The sequence below is a fragment of the Cololabis saira genome, chromosome 14 (genome assembly GCF_033807715.1).
Source record: "Cololabis saira isolate AMF1-May2022 chromosome 14, fColSai1.1, whole genome shotgun sequence".
Lineage (NCBI taxonomy): Eukaryota > Metazoa > Chordata > Actinopteri > Beloniformes > Belonidae > Cololabis > Cololabis saira.
Window position 1 is genome coordinate 20,571,038 of NC_084600.1, and position 19,448 is coordinate 20,590,485.

At 39.2% G+C, this 19,448-nt stretch overlaps 1 protein-coding gene across 1 annotated transcript; it reads left to right on the forward strand.

Annotated features, from left to right (window-relative positions):
- The first annotated feature begins 661 nt into the window (after nt 1-661).
- Nucleotides 662-19,248, forward strand: aspa (aspartoacylase). The gene is made up of 6 exons (XM_061740081.1): nt 662-1,221; nt 10,294-10,489; nt 12,696-12,789; nt 13,955-14,062; nt 17,375-17,484; nt 18,135-19,248. Exons 1-6 carry the CDS (start codon nt 968-970, stop codon nt 18,324-18,326), a joined length of 954 nt encoding a protein of 317 aa, XP_061596065.1. The 5' UTR covers nt 662-967; the 3' UTR covers nt 18,327-19,248.
- The last annotated feature ends 200 nt before the right edge of the window (nt 19,249-19,448 follow it).

Sequence of the window (19,448 nt, forward strand, 5' to 3'; positions counted from 1 at the left end):
AAGTTTTGTACTTCCTCAAATACCTTTTACATTGAAAAAGGTAAAAGGTATTTGAAAAGGTGTTAAAGGTATTTGAGGAAGTTTTGTACTTCCTCAAATACCTTTTACATTGAAAAAGGTAAAAGGTATTTGAAAAGACGTTAAAGGTATTCAAGGAAGTTTTGTATTTCCTCAAATACCTTGAAAAAGGTAAAAAGGTATTTGAAAAGGTGTTAAAGGTATAGGAAGTTTTGTACTTCCTCAAATACCTTTTACATTGAAAAAAGGTAAAAGGTATTTAAAAAGGTGTTAAAGGTATTTGAAGAAGTTTTGTATTTCCTCAAATACCTCTTACATTGAAAAAGGTAAAAGGTATTTAAAAAGGTGTTAAAGGTATTTGAGGAAGTTTTGTACTTCCTCAAATACCTTTTACATTGAAAAAGGTAAAAGGTATTTGAAAAGGTGTTAAAGGTATTTGAGGAAGTTTTGTACTTCCTCAAATACCTTTTACATTGAAAAAGGTAAAAGGTATTTGGAAAGGCGTTAAAGGTATTCGAGGAAGTTTTGTAATTCCTCAAATACCTTTTACATTGAAAAAGGTAAAAGGTATTTGAAAAGGCGTTAAAGGTATTCGAGGAAGTTTTGCATTTCCTCAAATACCTTTTACATTGAAAAACTTGACCGGAAGTGGCATAGCGTCCAGCTTAACAGACACGAAAATAAACATTTTATTTTGGAAGACTTGTACCGGAAGCCGAGGGCTTTATTTTGGCTGTAGATCTGTCAGTAACAGGTAAAAACAGCGGCAGCGACCTGTCTATCGGGGACTTCGCCTTCAGTCCGAGATGTGCTTGATCACAACAGCAGCTTTTACGCGGAGTGACTGATAACAGCATACGCGTTACGTAAAGGGACAAAACAGAAACTGCCAAGCTCCAGCTGCAAACTTTTCTCGCACCTTTGCTCTGCACCTTTGCCTGCTCCAGACATGTCCTCCTCCAACAACAACAACCACAACACGGCAAGCTTCGGCGAGGCGAGGAAAGTGGCTATTTTCGGGGGGACGCACGGCAACGAGATGTCGGGGGTGACGCTCGTCAATCTGTGGATCAAAAACAGCGCCGAGATCCAGAGGAGAGGGCTCGAGATCAAACCTTTCATTGCCAACCCGAAGGCTGTGGAGAAGTGCAGCAGATATGTGGACACGGATCTGAACCGAGCCTTCACCCCGGAAAATCTCAGGTAAACACACACCGGTGCGGGGCTGCAGCTGTCACCGCGGAGAAGTTGGTCTGAGGTTGGATACCCGACCGCTTACTGCTGTCTCTGGAGTTATTATCATTGGCAGTACTCGAGTTGTAAAAAAAAATCAGGGGGGGATGGTGGATTTTATCATATGGGGACAGATAATTTGTGCTGATTACAAATAATATAATATATTACAAATAATAGCACTGACCAAAACACCTGCAGAAATACTGCATGAATGACATAGCAGCAGTTAAATGCAGCCTTCTGTAAGCTTTAAATATCCACTGGGCTTACATCAAATACATCAAAACACAAAAATAAAAACTGTATTCTGAACTTATTAATATGACTCTGTCCTTCACAGGATAAGTAAAATGGATCACTGCAAAAATGCAAAATCTTAACAAGAATATTTGTCTTATTTCTAGTTAAAATGTCTCATTTTAGTAAAAAAACCTCATTACACTTAAAACAAGACTCATCACTGGAAAAAAACAATTTTCACCTGTTTCAAGTAGATTTTCACTTGAAATAAGTAGAAAAATCTGCCAGTGGAACAAGATTTTTTTGCTTGTAATGAGAAGATAAATCTTGTCCCACTGGCAGATTTTCCTACTTATTTCAAGTGAAAATTTACTTGAAACAGGTGAAAATAAAAAGTTATTTTTCTGGTGATGACTCTAAATGTTGAAATAGCAGTAATACCACATTCATTGATGAAATGACATAAGGGATGGAAAGGGGGGATGGCAGTTTTACAGGGGGGATGATTTGGACCGTTTTTATTTCAGGAGGGATGCCATCCCCCCTCATCCCCCCTCAACTCCAGTACTGATCATTGGTCATAAAGGGCTTTTTCTATTTTAACATCAACATTTTAGACAACACTATTGTCTTTTATTCATTTGAATGTTTTTTCTTTTAAATAGCCTCAAAAGCACTAGCAACATAGACGCATGTGATATAATTCCAACTACAGAGGTAAATGGAAAGCACCTGACGACATTTCCCTTCTTTTATTGGATTTGAGGGCTTCTTCCTTCTATAATTCAAAAGCTGTGTCAAATTTGTCACTTGTGGTGCTACATTGGAGCTTAGTTTTGGATTCACTGGGTCCTGCGGGTTGGAAATTAATGGAAAAATACAGGAACATGGAAAAAATACGTTGTAAATACATCATAAAGATATTCCTTTTGGGATTATTAAAATCCCTCAAATTTGGTAAAAATGTATGTCATTTGTGTCTTGTAGTAGTTCCATTCAACTTGAGTCACTGGGTCAAAAGATGTGGAATATTCTGGAAAGAATATATGAAAATGAATAGATTTCTTTGAAAAAAAGTGTAAATAATAAATAGAGCAACCTTTCAAATTCAAAGCAAAATATTTTATGCCAGCCATACATTAGGCATCTTTGCAAACATGTCAGAAATATTAAGACTAATGTATGACAGGCCATTCCATCTAAAGACTATGCAGGCAGAGCTTTAGGCTGCAGATTAAAGATTGGAGATCTTGCAGTCATTTCACAACTAGAGCAAGATTCTTTCATTCCTAATCGATTGTTGACATCAATAGATGACCGTTTATGAGACATAACTTAACTTTTGATAATACTGACCAAGTTTGATTTAATGACGAGAACAAGATGTGGAAACGTCTGCCTTTGAATTCCTCTATCCGTTTTGCCCGTCGACTGAGATTTTTATCTCCCCAATTCAAGCATGACCCTTCCTGAGTTTCTTCCATCTGTGGAAATTGAAGTTACTGTTGTGACTTTGAAATTGATTTGAAATCATTCAATTTCAAATTAACTTCATTTGTCAATTGCATTATTACAATTCACCTTAAGTTTAATAATTTACTATTTGCTACTATTTACTATTAAGAATTTTGAGACGTTGATCCCAGTGAATGGCTGTCAGCTATCCAACCTAAGACTAACTTCACGGCCTTGTCACTATCCGCTATGATCAATTAAAACTTTTCCTTCTTTCCTTTTTTATTGCACATATCTACAAAACATTATTACATCTATCAGTAGGGCCTATATCCTTATCGGTGTATGTCTTTACAAAATTATATTGACCTCAGTTTATTATTATAATTTAAAGGGGACCTATTATGGCATCTAATACCTATTTTAAACAGGCCTTGAATGTCTGAAAAACAAGCTTTTTGATTGTTTTTGCTAAATAAATTAGAAATTCAGCCTCTGAGCCATGTCTTTATCTTCCCATTCTCTAACCTCATTATCTATGTGGGATTCTGAGTGGGCGGGGCTATGATAATGAGGCACTGTACTGATTGGCTGCCTGAATGACGCGATGACACTGCTACGAAAAATGGCGGAAGCTCCGGCCGGCGGAGTTATTTGTGGGCGTGGTTTCACGCATTGAAGGCCAACCGATGCAAATTGCATTTTGGTTACGTAACGACGGGAGCAGAATCTGAACGGCTCGTAGAAGCCACATCACACTGGATGGCTCATCCGGGCGGCTGTACAGACACTGCAGAATTTGGTTGCTTTCCTCCTTCTCTGAGTTGACAGGCTGAGGGGAGACCACTTTATATATGTTAAAAAACGTGTTTTTCATAATAGGTCCCCTTTAAGATATGCGCGCACCAACTCCAGTGATAACTGCTGTGTATGATGTCCTCGAAGATGTTAGTAGGAAACTATAATCAAATCCTTTTTTTTTTTTGCATAATAGATGTAACTGAGTACACGTGCTCTGCCAGATAGATATGGACCATACGCCTAAAAGGGATCAATGTACCAAACATAATATAGGCTAATCTATAATCACCATCACTGTGATGAGGCGGGGCTTAAACACGTCTAGGGGGATAATGCATACACAGTTCTCGTGAGTCACGTGGATTTCCAGCCCATAGTGTCTTTGGTCCGGTGATGTTTCCACGGGTCGTGTGTGCGTCGGTACCCAATAAGCGCAGAGCTGCGTCCCTCCTCCCGGGCTTCACTGCCAGCCTGCAGGAGAAACGTGAGCGGAACGTGACCCAGCTGCAAGCCAGCTAAGACCATTTTTTATTATTTACTCTTTTTTTTTTTTTTTTTTTCAAGTGCACCACAGCAGAAGATGATGTGTTACGCAAATGCGTGCACAAACACAAATGGAAGCCTATTCATTTTGGCTGGATGATGCCCCCCCGAATCCCAAACTCATCTGCAGTGTTTTTTATAAGGTGCATAGTTGGAGATTGGTCACTATCTGATTGAATTAACTTTTTATTCCTTAAAACCATATAATTTCCTTGTTGATATTTCTGTTCTATAGTGAAGTCTAAATTTAATTGAACTATTTTTGCTTAATTGCTCTTTTTTCCATTTCCCAATTTTTCCCAACCTCTTATGAAGATGTGATGCTGGTTTTTACCCAGGACAGTTATCAGAATCAGAAAGAAGTTTATTGCCTAGTAGTTTAACACATACAAGGAATTTGTTGTGGTGATTGGTGCAATACAAAAGAGCAAATAATATATATTAAAAAAAAAGGTATACATGTTGGTTTTAAAGTGCCGGAGTAATGAGTCTGTACAAAGGTGACCTAGGATATGCGTTAATGTGATGCATAAGGTCAGAAGTGGGGTCTTTACGTTAATGTGACGTAGAGTGGGGTGGGGGGGGCAGTCTGTGGTAGACTGCTGTAGACTGTTGTCCGTGATACTTTGGCAGCAGAGGTCTTAGATTAGTGATGGGTCATATTCTTTTTTTATTTTAGACTCAAAGTAAAGAAAGGGCCACACAACTAATTGGTGGAAAAAGATGGACTGCAGTTCTTGTAGTAGGAGAGGTAATCAGGTTGGCCAATGGAAACTACATGGCGGGTCGCTGATTTTAGAAGAAGAACACTGAGAAAATGAGTCCGCACTGTTGAAAGTGCATAATGACATTGCCCTTTCCGTTGATGCCAAATGTCCTGTTGTTTTAGTTTTGTTAGACCTGACAGCTGCATTTGATACAGTGGATCATTCAATCCTCTTGTCTCGCCTTAATCAGTGTGCTGGTATTCGTGGCACAGCACTGAAATGGTTTAAATCGTACCTGACAAACAGAACCTGTCCTCCTCTGCTGCTCCTTTGTTCTGTGGTGTGCCCCAAGGCTCCATACTGGGCCCTTTATTGTTTTCACTTTACATGTTGCCTTTGGGCTCTATCATAGCCAGGCACAACCTAGCTTTTCACTGCTATGCAGATGACCTGCAAATTTATCTTCCAGTGCTCCCAAACAAAAGTGGTGCTCTCCAAACCCTTTATGACTGCATTGCAGAAATTAAAATGTGGTTGGGGCGAAATTTTCTGCACTTAAATGAAGGTAAAACAGAATGTATTTTCTTTGGTGATTCAGCACACTCTGGTGATCTATCTTGTAAAGTGAAAACTTCTGTGAGGAATCTTGGAGTTATTTTTGATAGCAGCTTAAAATTTGACAAGCAAATTGACATCGTGGTCAGGACCAGTTTTTATCAGTTACGGGTTTTAACAAAAGTAAAGCCATTCTTAAATCGTGCAGACTTGGAAAAAACCATTCATGCTTTTATAAGTTCGAGAATTGACTATTGCAATGCTTTGTATGTTGGTGTCTCCAAGTCTTCTCTTAGCCGTCTTCAGCTTGTTCAGAATGCCGCTGCACGCTTTTTAACTAGTACTCGACGTCGCAAACACATCACTCCGGTTTTATTTGCTCTTCACTGGCTTCCTGTTTCTTTTAGAATTGATTTTAAAATTTTAATCTTTGTTTTTAAAGCCCTCAATGGACTTGCCCCTGTTTATTTATGTGAACAAGTGCGATGTTCAGAACTCCACTAGAGGCCTACGGTCCTCAAATCAGCTCCTGCTGGAAGTCCCTAGGACCAGGACTAAACTCTGGGGTGATCGGGCCTTCTCCGTTGCTGGACCCAGGCTCTGGAATAAGCTGCCCCCAGAAATGCGCACCATCACTGACTTTGGGGGGTTTTTTTTCAGACTGAAAACCTGGTTATTTAGACTGGCTTTTAATACATAGTATTGCTGTGATATATTCTTAATTTAATTTTATTGGTTTTATTATGTTGTTTTTAAATTGTTTTGTTTTAATGTGGATTTTAATGGAAAGCACTTTGGTCACCCTGTGTGTTGTAAAGGGCTTTATAAATTAAGATTGATTGATTGATTGATTGATTGATTGATTGATTTTAACCTGTTGGTCGTTAACAAACAGCCAAAAATGCTCATTACCGCCACCCCATGGTCAGCTGTGTTATTTCTTCAGTCAAATGTCACTTTTCCACTAGTACCTACTCGGCTCTACTCATCTCAGCTCAACTCGACTCAACTCGGCCTAGTTCCTTTTCCATAACAATTCAGCACCTGGAGCAGAAGTAGGAGGTTGGAGTGAAGCTGCTGTGATGTATTTGATTGTGTATCTAAACGAAGAAGACAACAACACTAAAGATAATGGAGAAGATGATAGATGTGCTGCTGGGTCTGTGGCTTGTGTTCGATATCAAGTTAAAAAGTGAGGGTGAGAGAAGTTTCAAGCAGCAACGCTTTTTAATTTTTTTTTTGTCTCGGCGCTGCTGAAAAGTCAGCTGGGAGTCGCGAGCTGCTATGAAGTGATAGAGCTCCTTGTAGATCTGGTCGTTCCTTATCACCAGTCTAGATCTCTTTTTAATTCTTTCTCAGCCACCAGGTTTATGAGCATCTGCACCTCAGAGTTCGATCATGAAACATACCTTTGCGCTGCCATTGCCTGTCAAATAAAATGAACAAGAACCTCCGTCAGAGTCGCTCTTCAACTGATGTCCAAATCCTGACTCAGACGTCTGACTCCCAACCCCCTGACCAATCGGTGCAGTGTAGCGTGATGACGTCAGATACAGACCAACTCAGCCCGCTTAGAACCTCGGCAGAATAGTTACAGAAAAAGTATCTGCTCACGTTAGACCCTTAGTGGGAAAGCGCAGAGGCGAGGCGAGTCGGGCTGAGTAGGTAATAGTGGAAAAGCGCCAAAAGGTTCCTGTGTAGTGGGTCGATCCTGTTAGAGGTTCATGTCTGGTGGGTTTACCCTGAATACATGCCAATGGAAATGCACTTTAATACGGCACTAACAAGTGGAACCAGGCGGGTACTGCTTGGAATACCATTTTGTCCCATTTGAGATGCATTTTGTTGTGTTTTTCGTCAAGGCTGGCACAGTGGTTTCAAAGGGGGCCTGATTGAGATGCTCCCAGGACTTCATCCAGTACTGGGGTCCTATTTTATTGTATGTCTTCGATAATAAAAATGTAAATGTCTCACAAGGTAAATGGACTATATTTTTATAGCCCTTTTCAAGGCGCTCTTACACTACAAGCCACATTCACCCATCCACATACTGTAGCACTGTCTTTGTCTGAGGAGATCCACACGGACTCTCTTTTCGGTTGCGTTTATACCTCTCTTTGTCCCATTCTCCACACAATCATACACCATTGGGCTCACCAGGGGCAGAGTGGGGTTTATTGTCTTGCCCAAGGATGCTTCTACTTAAGAAACTTAAAAAACATGCATTATATTGCATAGCCATGCATTAATAATGATTATACAATCATATAATATTATAAAAGCACGTTTTTTTCATTACCTTAGTTTGAGGTCTTGCATTACAAGACATTTACTTGGGAAACAGCGGTGGGCTTTCATTTCAACACATCTGGCATCACCACTCCTCTCTAAACAAGTGACAAACATCCTTCAGGATTTATTCTTATTGCATTCTATGTTCTTTTATGGACTATATTTTACCTACAGATGCAAAAATTAAGTGACGTTGGGAGCTCAGATTGCGTGAGTGACGTGCTTCCAGTCTCTGCCTGCAGATGTTAGTTGATCTTTTTTGACACTCTTCAGCTTATGCACTGATTGACCTCTCTGAAGGCAACATGTAAGAAGATTAGGCAGTGCAAGGCATTTTCTAAAAACAGCTCATAATGTCCCCTTTTCCAGCTCTGATAGGCTAACTGTTCTGCCGTTTCCTTAAATTTAGCCTCTCCACGTCTCTCAGCTGAGAACAAAGTGTTGAAACCCACAGTTGCTCACACAATGCTTCTGTAGTCATGTCCTGGCGATCTAGACTATACCGGAGAATAGCTGAAAACTGAGCCTAAAGGCCAGATGAGTGGAGGTGAGACAATATGGACAGCAGAGGTGTTTTTTTTGTTTTGTTGTTGTTTTTTATTCTAGTGTGGCTTGGAGAAGGTGCTGGAGCTGTGGTTATTTTGAAATGCTTTAAAAAAAGCTTGGAGTGAGAAAACATCCAGGGGAGGGGGGCAGGTTTTATTCTGTGGTCAGAGTTTGTTGAAGAGGAGTTTAAGCTGGAGGATAAAAACCTCCGCTCAAGGATCCTTCAGTGTGCATATTATAATTCCCAATTAAGTCTGAAGCTCTTAAACTACTGTACTCCTGAACTGTAGTTTTGTTTTACAGAATCACTTTAATGCCTCCCATGACTTCTATGTTAACAAAGTCTGAGGTAACATGGCAACAATCAAGTTATTTGGGTTTCCCTGTATGAACCTTTTTTTCTTGGTATCCATGCTTTACATACAATGGCAAGAAAAGTCACCCAGATCGTCTTGAAAATAACTACTTTTCTGCATTAATTTGCAATAAAATGTGATCTGACCTTTATTTAAGTTCTGGAAATTGAGAAACACCATCTGCTTAAGATCACATAAACTATTACCCATTGAACATTCACAGGTCTGGAGGAGAAAAGGGAAATGAACCTTTAGAGTAAATGGCTATTCAGACCTCCTTTGGTAATGATGACTTCAACTGCAGGTGCTTTCAATCGCTCTGAATCGCTCTGGATGAAATCTGTACAAAGTTCAGGTGGAATTTCCTAAAGGGAGATGGTTTGTTGTTGTTGTTGTTTTCCAAAGCCATTCTGTGGTGGATTTACTTCAGTTATTGGGGTCATGGTTCTGCTTTATCACAAGGGTTGACAGTCACCCTGACATTATAATGTAGGATATTTTTTTTATTTTCCCCTTAATGATGTAAAGTGGTCCAGGGCCAAAGGCAGTGAAGCAGGCATGAACCATGAAGCTCCCTCCACTGCACTTCACTGCTGGAATGATGTTTTGTTGTTGCTAAACTGTGCTCTTTTCATGTCATCCATAGTGCTGAATATTGTCTCTGAACCATTCCACTTTTGTTTCCTGAGTCCACAAAACATTTTGCCCGTAGTGTTGCCCTGCCTGTTCAATGATTTATTTATCGTAGACTCATGAACAGAAATGATTGTCAGCTCCAGTAATGTCTTCAAGCCTTTAGCTGTTACCCATAACCTCGGCTGGGAGCGCGGTCCTAGGAAGAGTAGCCACAGTGCCAAACTTGATCCATTTACAGAGTTTGTCTAACTGTGAACTGATGCATGGCGTAGCACTTTCACCGGATTGTTTTGTCCTTTTCCAGCCTCGTGTAGATCAACTACTCTTAATTGGATGTCTAGAGATTGCTTTTTGCAAGGCATGGATCATATCATCAGATGCTTCTTATGAACAGCTAAATTAAAACATTGTCTTTTTAGTGTTTTTTATGGGTTTTCTTTTATAAATACCGTAAGTCTTTTACCAATCATGGTAGTCCCAAACTTCCAATATCATGCCATCAACTGGACTCCACTAAGGTTTTGTTTAAGTAACTTACCTAATGGGTTTACTTTTTTTCACCCAGTATTGTACATGTTTAATTGTAATTGTTTGAGTGTTATTAGCCTCATCACGCGGTGTTTGTCTGCTGTTGTGACGTACGGTAGATGATCAAATCACATTTTATAGTAAATGAATGCAGAAAAGCAGTAAATTCCAAAGGTTTCCCATCATTATTTTACTGCTGCTGTAGTAACTTGTCTAACCCTACAGTTAATGAGTTAACAGGACTCTTCCTGATACTGTGAAGACACCAACCTGTGAATGATTAATACGCTTTGTGGCACATTGTTCTTTCAGCTGAATTCCCTGATAAAATGTGACTGTCTTGGCTCCGGTCTGATTTCTAATAACGTGTGTTTCTGCAGTGCCCACGGAGGCGATGACTTACCCTACGAGGTGCGGAGAGCCCAGGAGATCAACAGGATATTTGGACCCAAAGGGAGCCCAGAGGCCTATGACGTCATCTTTGACCTCCACAACACCACGTCTAACATGGGCAGCACTCTGATTCTGGAAAGCTCCAAAGATCACTTCAACCTCCAGATGATGAATTACATAAAGGTACCACGTGTTTCACGTCTGACTGAATCTCAGCACCCTGCAGTGCCGATACACCTGTGTCCTGGAGGCAGTGAGGAGCTGTCATGAGAACTTGCTGTCACATTTGTGAAAAGTTCAATTATTAGAGGGAATTAATTAACAAATGCCTATGAGATGTGTATACCATTTGTTTTAAAACAAATAATATTAATAATAATCAGGCGTTTTCTCCAAATGGTTGAAAAAAAATGAAGTTATGGTGACTGTCTGTTTTCTGGTCAATATTTCACCTTTAACACCTTAATTCAGTTTAAACTTGTAACTAATCAGATGACCTGCTTTAGGGATTAACCTTTAAAGCATAGCAAAATACACTTTGGTCATCATTTGCTTTTAGCAAAAACTCTCACATCAGCCTGAGGAGACACACACTTTGGTGCATGTGTGCTACTTCAAATAGATTCTTCTGATGGCGTTAAAAGAAAATTGAATTTTCATAACATATAAAAGGCAAGGCTTAAAGATCATTAACAGGAAAGTTGTATTTTTGTGGTTTTGTGGAACCCTAAGCCTTTAAGGACGAATGGTGGTAAGAGGTCAGATATTAAAGTCAGAAAATGCATATTGAAACATAAAAAACAGGCAATAGCCACTGACTAAGGTCTTCATGAGATCAGAGACTCAAATGCTTTTTTTTCTCAGTAGCAAAATGTTGCAGGGTATAAAATTTATTTTTACCTATCATGCACTTGAATCTGAAGGGAATATAATTTGTCAGGTGAACTTTCTTATGATGATCTCTGGTAAGACCCAAAAAAGGTCACCGCTACTGAAACGATTAAACAGTTTACTTTTTTTTAAGAAGATCTTATTTAGTATGGACTTTTTTTCTCTCTCTGTTTACTGTAAAAAGAAAAATTTGAAACAATCTGGGATCAAAAGTCAATGTCAGGATTATTTGAACTCCCATGCCATTTTTGTTACTTTACTGTTTACGAAAACATTTTCAAGTGAAATGATAAATATGGTCTGGAAGGGCTTTGGTCTGGGAATGTCAACACTGGGTTTGGAGGAAGGATTTAGGAAGAACAGTTCTTTAAAATGTACTTAATCCTTGACTTTAACACTGTTTCATGGATAGATGTGGGGTTTTCTGGCATCGCTTCTGAACCAATAAATCTCAGAAAATGTTTCGAGCCAAGTCCAAGTGTGGGATTTGCTGTTGCTGTAAACTTACAACATGCAGTCAAAGGAGCCCTCGGAGCATGTGAAATGTACCATCCTGTGGCTGTAAAAGCAAAACAAGCCCACCAGAGAGAGATAGAGAGAGTGTGTTAGATGTGACTGAATCAACTGTTTAGTTCTGTCTGGTAATGTTATGTCAAAAAAGTCAAAGTGATGTAGTAAAGACCCTGGCCAGAATAATTGAAGTCAATACTGTGATGCATGGCTGTTTTCCTGACTAAAAATGTTGTCATTTGCCAAGGTCGCGTTGTGGTTGTAGGACCATGAGCAGAGATTATCTAAAACGCAACCTAAATCATTAAGAGCAAGAGTTTTTGGTTGGAAGTATTAAAGGCTTTTTGGAGATTATGTAGGGCTATACGACAAGGCCTGCTAATATTTACCCCCTCCCTGATGTGGTCTGTGAAATGCAATCTGCAGGTTTGGGCAGGATGGACTATTTCACTTCACTTCTTCAGATTATGTCACTACTATTTAATTTAATGTCAAATACAACATCAATTTGTTCCAACTGGAGATTAAAACGAATGAAAATTGGTACAGGATTCTTAGAAATACAAGCTGCCACACAGGGATCGAAGATTAACTTCTGAAATCACCTGCATCCCCCCGTGGCACACAGTCAACAAACCGTTATTAAATAACTCATTAGGTTCTTCTGTTCCTAGTGTCTCAGGTTTAGATGACAAGATCTTATGGCTCTTCCGTATGCTGGACTAAAAGCAAATTCAGTGGAAATACATTTTAGTTTGTGTTTTTTTGCTCTAAAATACGCCATGCACTTGCCCAGTGTAGACCTGCTCTTTTAATTGCACGTGTCATGTTTTGCTCCAGTACATGGTGACGCATATGACTAGAATCTTAAAACACATGACCGCTGTGTTGCATAAAACCCTGCACATAACCTTTGCGTGTCTTTTTAATTATTATTTTATTATCCGCAGCTCATTATCTTCCTATTTGTGTTGTTTTTGTATCCCAGAAAGCCATCGCTCCAGCCAGTTGTCTCGTTCTGATGAATGAACACCCTCTCCTGAAATATTCCACTTCACGCTCTGTGGCCAAGCACCCCGTTGGTGAGTCTCCCCAGTTCGTCCAGTTTTCCCCCGAGGACGGTGCCAGGGGCGGCTTTAGGAACTTTTGAGCATAGTGTTAAATGAGACTGAACATTTCTAATATAAGTCAGATAAAAAACTTCAGAATCAAGCCTGAGCTGTTGTTGGAGGCTGTTCTGAACTGTACATGATAAATGTTTGCCATCTTTATTCTGCAGTATATGATTGCAAAATAGAGATAGTTACAAGAGTCACGTTTTGACTTCAGATGATCTACAGCAACGAGAAGTTTCAAACAAAATGTTTTGAATATCTTTGTAGTTCTTGGCTTGTCTCGTTGCGTCTGTATGTTGGTGCTCTGTTGTCTATTTTTACCTCTGGTTTTGACACTATTTTTGATAATGGGATGAGTAGCACAGAACAGCAATCTAACGGCCCATCAGCCCATCAAAATGTATAATATCAGAATTATGATGTTATACAGTTAAGGTAATTAACATACATAAAACAAGATTTTTGGCTTTAAGAGTCTTTTCTTCTCTTTTTGTCATCATAAGAATGTGGTCCTGCTTTTCTTCATGATCACCTTCTCTGAAGTCATATAAATACTTTCATGGTTAATTTTAGCTACATTGTGTTCAGATTGATTCTCTTTTTGGCTGTTGGGATTTTTTTTGTTTTTATTTTTCCATCCTCGTCTTCATTTCACTGATAGTCATTCTGCTTTTCCTTATAGGGGGGAAATTTGTGCAGCGCTGATTGTCATAGTCTTTAATTTGTGTTTTTCAAAAGTTTGTGGTTATTTTGTTTCTATTGATTCTCACTTCTACAATCATTCATGGTCTTTTGGTAGTTTTGTGTCTCTTTGTGCTACGTTTAATTTCTCCTCTTGGATTTTTTTTCCCAATCTCTACTCTGAGTTTGTGTCTCTTTGTAGTTTTGTGATTTTCTTTCTTTTTTTTTCGTGAAACATGTATGACTCTTGTAGATTTCTGTTGTCTGTATTGTGGTCATTAAGATTTTATGTTGTTTTTATTGACTTTGTGTCACTCAAATGTAACAGGTATTACCCCTCCAACTGTTTCCAGCTCTAGATACAATGTTTTAAATATTTCTACTTAAAGCTTACATTTCTGGCAGAAATGTTTCTCACGTACAAGTGGATCTGTTGGTTGTTTCATTGCAGGTCTGGAAGTTGGCCCTCAGCCTCAAGGTGTTTTGAGGAGTAACATCTTTGAAGCTATGAGAGTGATACTGAAGCACGCCCTGGACTTCATTGAACTTTTTAACGAAGGTGAGGCTTTGACTGATGATCTCACCATATTTAACTATATGGCACATACACAAGGCCATTCTTTACAAGATTATACCATCTAGTCTGCAACTAAAGCATGCATGACCACACCATGAACTCACATTTTTTATTTATTCTTTAAAAAAAAAGAAATTCAAAGACCGTCTGTACATGTACATGGAGACAAACTAATATGATGAGTCATTATCCACTACGCTCCAGAAAACATGAACTCATGTCAGCATTCCTGTGACGTCAAACATGGTGACAGAGTCTCCATGGGAGTCTGACTGACTCCTCCTTATGTACTGAAACTCCTATTTCTAAATTTATTTACAGCTGGCTCATGACGCGTCTTTGCTCCTGAAGGCAAGGGACAGTGTTTCGGTGCCATGCTGCACTTCTCTTCTTTTTCTTTTCTTTTTCTTTACATAATCAGACAGTCTTTGCCAAGTGTGAGTTGCAGTCTGTTGGTTTCCCCGGACTGTCCTGCTGTTAAATGGCCTGCTTGTTGGGAGTTGGTCAGTTTCCATGTCATTAGAGGCCGGCTGCCATTGGTGTGGTAATCTTCTGTCGTGGAACCACACTGGTGCTAATGAATGGTCTGGCATGGTGATGAATCGATGTTCCCGCTCTTTGAAGCTGAGCAGCATGACTAAACAACTCTTTCTGCTGAAAGCTTCAGCTTTTCATCACGTGTGAAAATGACTTGCTCTGATGAACAAGCACTATCTCAAATGGTTGGAACTGAAACATTTGTACTTCTTGTTCTCGCCCAGTGCTTTATTTTGCATATTGGCACAGCTCTGTGGAGTTGCAGGTGAAACGCTTACTTTGGGAATCTACTTACTTCAGGTTGAAAGTCTCCGTAATGACACCACACTTCTCATGAAGATGGGAAGCTTGACCAAGTCTGCTTTGAGTGTTTGAAGCCTCTCAGCTTCTTTGATGTAGATTTAAACAAGATTCTATTTTAGTGGCTCCACAACATCAAACTGATTAGATAATATACTTATTGTTGCCTTGCATGCAGTAATGTGAAAATGAAATGAATGAAAATGTTTTAGTTCTTTTTTATTTTAATAACTTTTCAAGGTATAATGAAAAAAAAACATCTGGTTCTGCTCAGTTGTGCAAATGGATATCAGATGAACAACAACACATGAAGCATTAATATGTCATTAATATGTAACAAAACAGTTGAAATAGAGGCATGTTAAAAGAAAAAAATACACTTGTGTGTACAAGTGCTTAAATTGTGGCCAGAGGCAGTTCATGAAATGCTTTGGTCTGATTGATCAACAGCAGCTTTAAGCACCGCTAGAAAAGATTTTACTTGTATGGATCATTCAGGTGTGTGTGTGTGTGTGTGTGCTAATACAATACCACAGCAGAAAGACATCCGCAAAAATGTTACAGAAGACATTTGTGGCTTTTCATAAATCTGAGTGGCATTTAAAAAAAATTTGTGAGTGGGATATGGGGGGGTGAAACATCTGCTGCAAATCTGAAACACAAGAAAACACAACGGGCACACAAACATTTGGAATCTGAAAGAGAAAAACAAGTAAAAAAACAGAAACAGGCTGAGACAAAAACAGCAACCATCCCAGGTCTCTGAAACTGAATCAAGACCACTGTGATTATTTGTCCCCCAAACTTTCGGGTCAGTATGTAGGTGAGTGAGCAGGTGTACTGTATGTTTGTGTATGTGTGTGTGCAAGGTGAAAAAAAAAGCTCTTTGTCTTACCACTCCACTCCGCCATGGAGTTAAAAAGAAATGAGTCGGTAGTCTCTGGAAATGTGAGACAACTTCCCCAACATCCTGGAACACGCAACACCTCTGGGTCCTATGTGAATGTGTGGATGAGTCATGTAGAGGAGCAGGAAGACACAAGGATAGAAGGCTGGTGCTGGCTTTGATAAGCACCCACATTCCCCACAAACCTCTGCAGGAACAGGAGGACCCCGGTCCACCAGGCCCAGGGCCGCGCCGTACCCCAAGGAGTGAGCCCCGCCTGCTGCCCACCATGTTAAACCGATTTTAAACTGATTCTTCTACAATGAGAGATTAGCCACAAGGGGAAAAAGATCCAAGACGGCTGAGACTCTAGAGAATCCACAGACCTCAATTAGCACAATCATTGCTAAAGTTCTTCACAAAACAATAAGAAAACAGACTGAATAGATATTGTTCAAAAAATTCAATTAAAAACTGTTTTCTTTACAAAGAACATGAGAAAGTGAACATGTCCTATTGCATTCTCCATATTTGAAATGAAGGCAATGTGATGTAAGACCAAAGATGAAATGTTTGGCCTGGGTGCCTGGCAAGACATCTGTTGAAAACCAGATACAAGATGTCAGCACACAATACCCACTACCAATCCAGGACGAGTGGTGAGCTGGACTTGTTTTGCAGCTATAGAATCCCAGCACCTTGAAGTCTTTGTTTTTACAAAAAGGTACTACAATGCCTACATTCAAAAGAGTCACCAATAAGCTACAGCTGTGCTCTTCATAGATCAAGATAAAGGCCCCATAACTGTGCGCTATAGTAAATCCAGACAGCAAGCCAGGTTTCCACTCCAGCCACATGATGCAATGTCCCTCTCACTGCTTACCCTTTCTGCACAGTTCATTTCCCTTTGTTCCAACTCTGTAACTACCTCCCAAGGTCCAGTACGCACGAAGAAAATCCCCTCTGTTGAGACTTAAGGTCATTCATGTACAAAATAAGGTGGAATTTCTGTGCATCAGTTCCACCTTGGAAGGGCTGTTTTTAAGGAACTGCTTAGTCGACTATGAACTCACATACGAAGTCTTCTACAATCTAGTATGAGGCTATGTGACTAACAGATAAAGCTCGTCTGAAATCAGATCAGGCAACCAAATGGCTGAAACGAAAAGAACTATGGTGTTGCAATGGCCCAGTCAAACGTTAAGAGAGCTGTGTATAAAGTCATGACCACAAAATGGATGAGCCAAAGCTAGGTTGTGAAGATGAGTGGGCAAACTTCCTCCACAATGTGAGAAAAAATCAGATCAGAGAGAAAACAATTACTTCAAGTTATTGCTGCTAAAAGTTGTTCACAAGCTGCTGAATCACAGAGAGGGCTCAGTTTTGGCTTAGCTTTTCTTACATGTGTTTTCATCTGAAATTGCTTTTATCCTCATTTTCAGGTTTTTTAATTAAATATAAAATCTTGAAAGTTAAGTATGGTGTTCTTTTTTTTCTTCCTCATTGTCCAATCTCAACCATCAGTTTAGCCACTTTTGATCAAGCCTGTGTCTGTGTTTTCTTCTGTTCAGGAATGGAGTTCCCCCCCTGTACGGTGGAAGTCTTCTGGGTCTCTGAGAGGATCGATTACCCCAGAGATGCCAATGGAAACATCATCGCCATGGTCCACCCCAATCTGCAGGTGAACAGAACCGGCTGAATTTACTCTCTATCCACTGGACTGGTGGATCTGTTAATATAAAGTACTGTACCAAAGTCTTGGGCACCATGAATGTTGTTGTTTTAGCAACGTTGTAATTACATCTTATTCATATTCCACTTTCTTTATTAAACAGAACAGAAAGACAGACCTTAGGAATGTGACATATGATAGAATCCTTATTTCTGTCACTGCAAACATCTGTATGGGACAGTTTTCTCAAAGAGTTAAATATTATATATATATATATATATATATATATATATATATATGTGTATGTGTGTGTGTGTGTGTGTGTCTATAACTCTATAACTTATTATGGCCAGTGATGAAATAGAAATGAATAGAAAATGGCCAATAATTGGCCAACGGATTAATCATTCTTTCTCTAGTACTAGAAGTGTATTTTCTTTTAGTAATTTTATGCTGTCTATTATGTTTCCTGAAAAAAATGTATATGATTAGTAAACTTTGATAAAACAACAACACTAGGTGTGGCTGTGACTTTTTTGCAGTACTGTAAGTTATTGTGAAATAGGAAATGAGCCCTCTATAGTTGACATTAGTGTATTATTTTAGCCTGGGCGGCATACTCAAGTTACTCTCCCCGCGGCCATTCCTTGTTGTTTCAGGACTGTGACTGGGAGCCACTGAACCCTGGTGACCCAATGTTCCAAACGTTCGATGGAAAGACAATCCACTACCAAGGCTCAGGCACCGTCTATCCCACTTTTATTAATGAGGCAGCCTATTATGAGAAACAACAAGCATTTCTTACCACCAGGCGAGAAACCTTGGTTGCAAGTGCCATCAGGAAAGCATGAAGGATGCTCTGTGAGGCTAATAACAAATAATGTGTTAGCCACTACAGAGATTTTTATGTAGATTTTGCACGTTGCCCTATTAGCAAATTACAGATTCTCTGTACATAATGACTAAATACCATCTTTTAGACTCTGGATTATCTTTTTTTTTTTATGTGTTTGCTATCATAAAATCAAATAACTATGCAAAGGATCATTTATGGAGATGTTGCAAAGTCTTCAATTTGATTACTGGTATATTATTGTGGTAAGTATTTATGATACTCTTATTTAAAATAATTATTTACATTAAATCAACTAAACTTTTATATTATTAAAGGCCAGGTCTAATCAATCATGGCTTCTAAATCACTCTAACCCTCTTTGTTTCCTACTACCACTCAGGAAGGCCATAGAGGATCGTAACCTGCAATTTTTGACCCGAAACTGTTGTCGTCTTCTGAAATTATACTTGTAACATCTATTGGGGTGTGTTGTGTGGCCTTTGATACTACCTACCTGTAACTCCAGTGGTTGCATCTGTGGTGCTGTCCTATTGTTGCCTTATTAGGGGTTTCACAGAAATTTGCACAACAAATTTAAAGTGAAATTTGTAGATTATATGTGCTGAATAATGTGTTATTTTGATAAGAAATGGTATATGTTCTCTTCCTCTACATGAAATGGATATTGTTTGTAACAATATACGTGTCTATTTTGATATCCCTGTTACGTATGTTTGACTTTAAGTGTCGTATATGACTTGTTAAATCATGGAAAACATGTACTTTCTAATGTTTTAATGTCTCTTTTCTTGAAGTGTAGCACTGTCGTCTTTCAGTAAGTCACTTTTCAATCAGCAATATTTTTATTAGTCATTTTTGCAGCTGGTGAAGTATTGAGGAAATGAACCATTCAATAAATGTAGTACCGTTCTATATAAGGCTTTGTGTGTCTTTGTAGATGCACTCCTCTTATGGCGGTAGTTTGGTGAGTTTGTCATGGAGGGTAGCACCTGCATCCACAAGAGGGCAGCCCGCGACCACGACATGAAGTCCTGTGGAAGCACCCTGGAAGCATGGCCTACGCAAACCCTAGAAAAAAAATCATAGAACAATTCCTATTGGAGGATGTTCATTCAGC

What these genes read in the sequence shown, in the direction of transcription:
- aspa (XM_061740081.1), top strand. Translation starts at nt 968, where the DNA reads ATGTCCTCCTCCAACAACAACAACCACAACACGGCAAGCTTCGGCGAG. An exon ending in TTCACCCCGGAAAATCTCAG is followed by an intron (nt 1,222 to 10,293) that starts GTAAACACACAC and finishes GTGTTTCTGCAG; the next exon opens with TGCCCACGGAGGCGATGACT. An exon ending in AGATGATGAATTACATAAAG is followed by an intron (nt 10,490 to 12,695) that starts GTACCACGTGTT and finishes TTTGTATCCCAG; the next exon opens with AAAGCCATCGCTCCAGCCAG.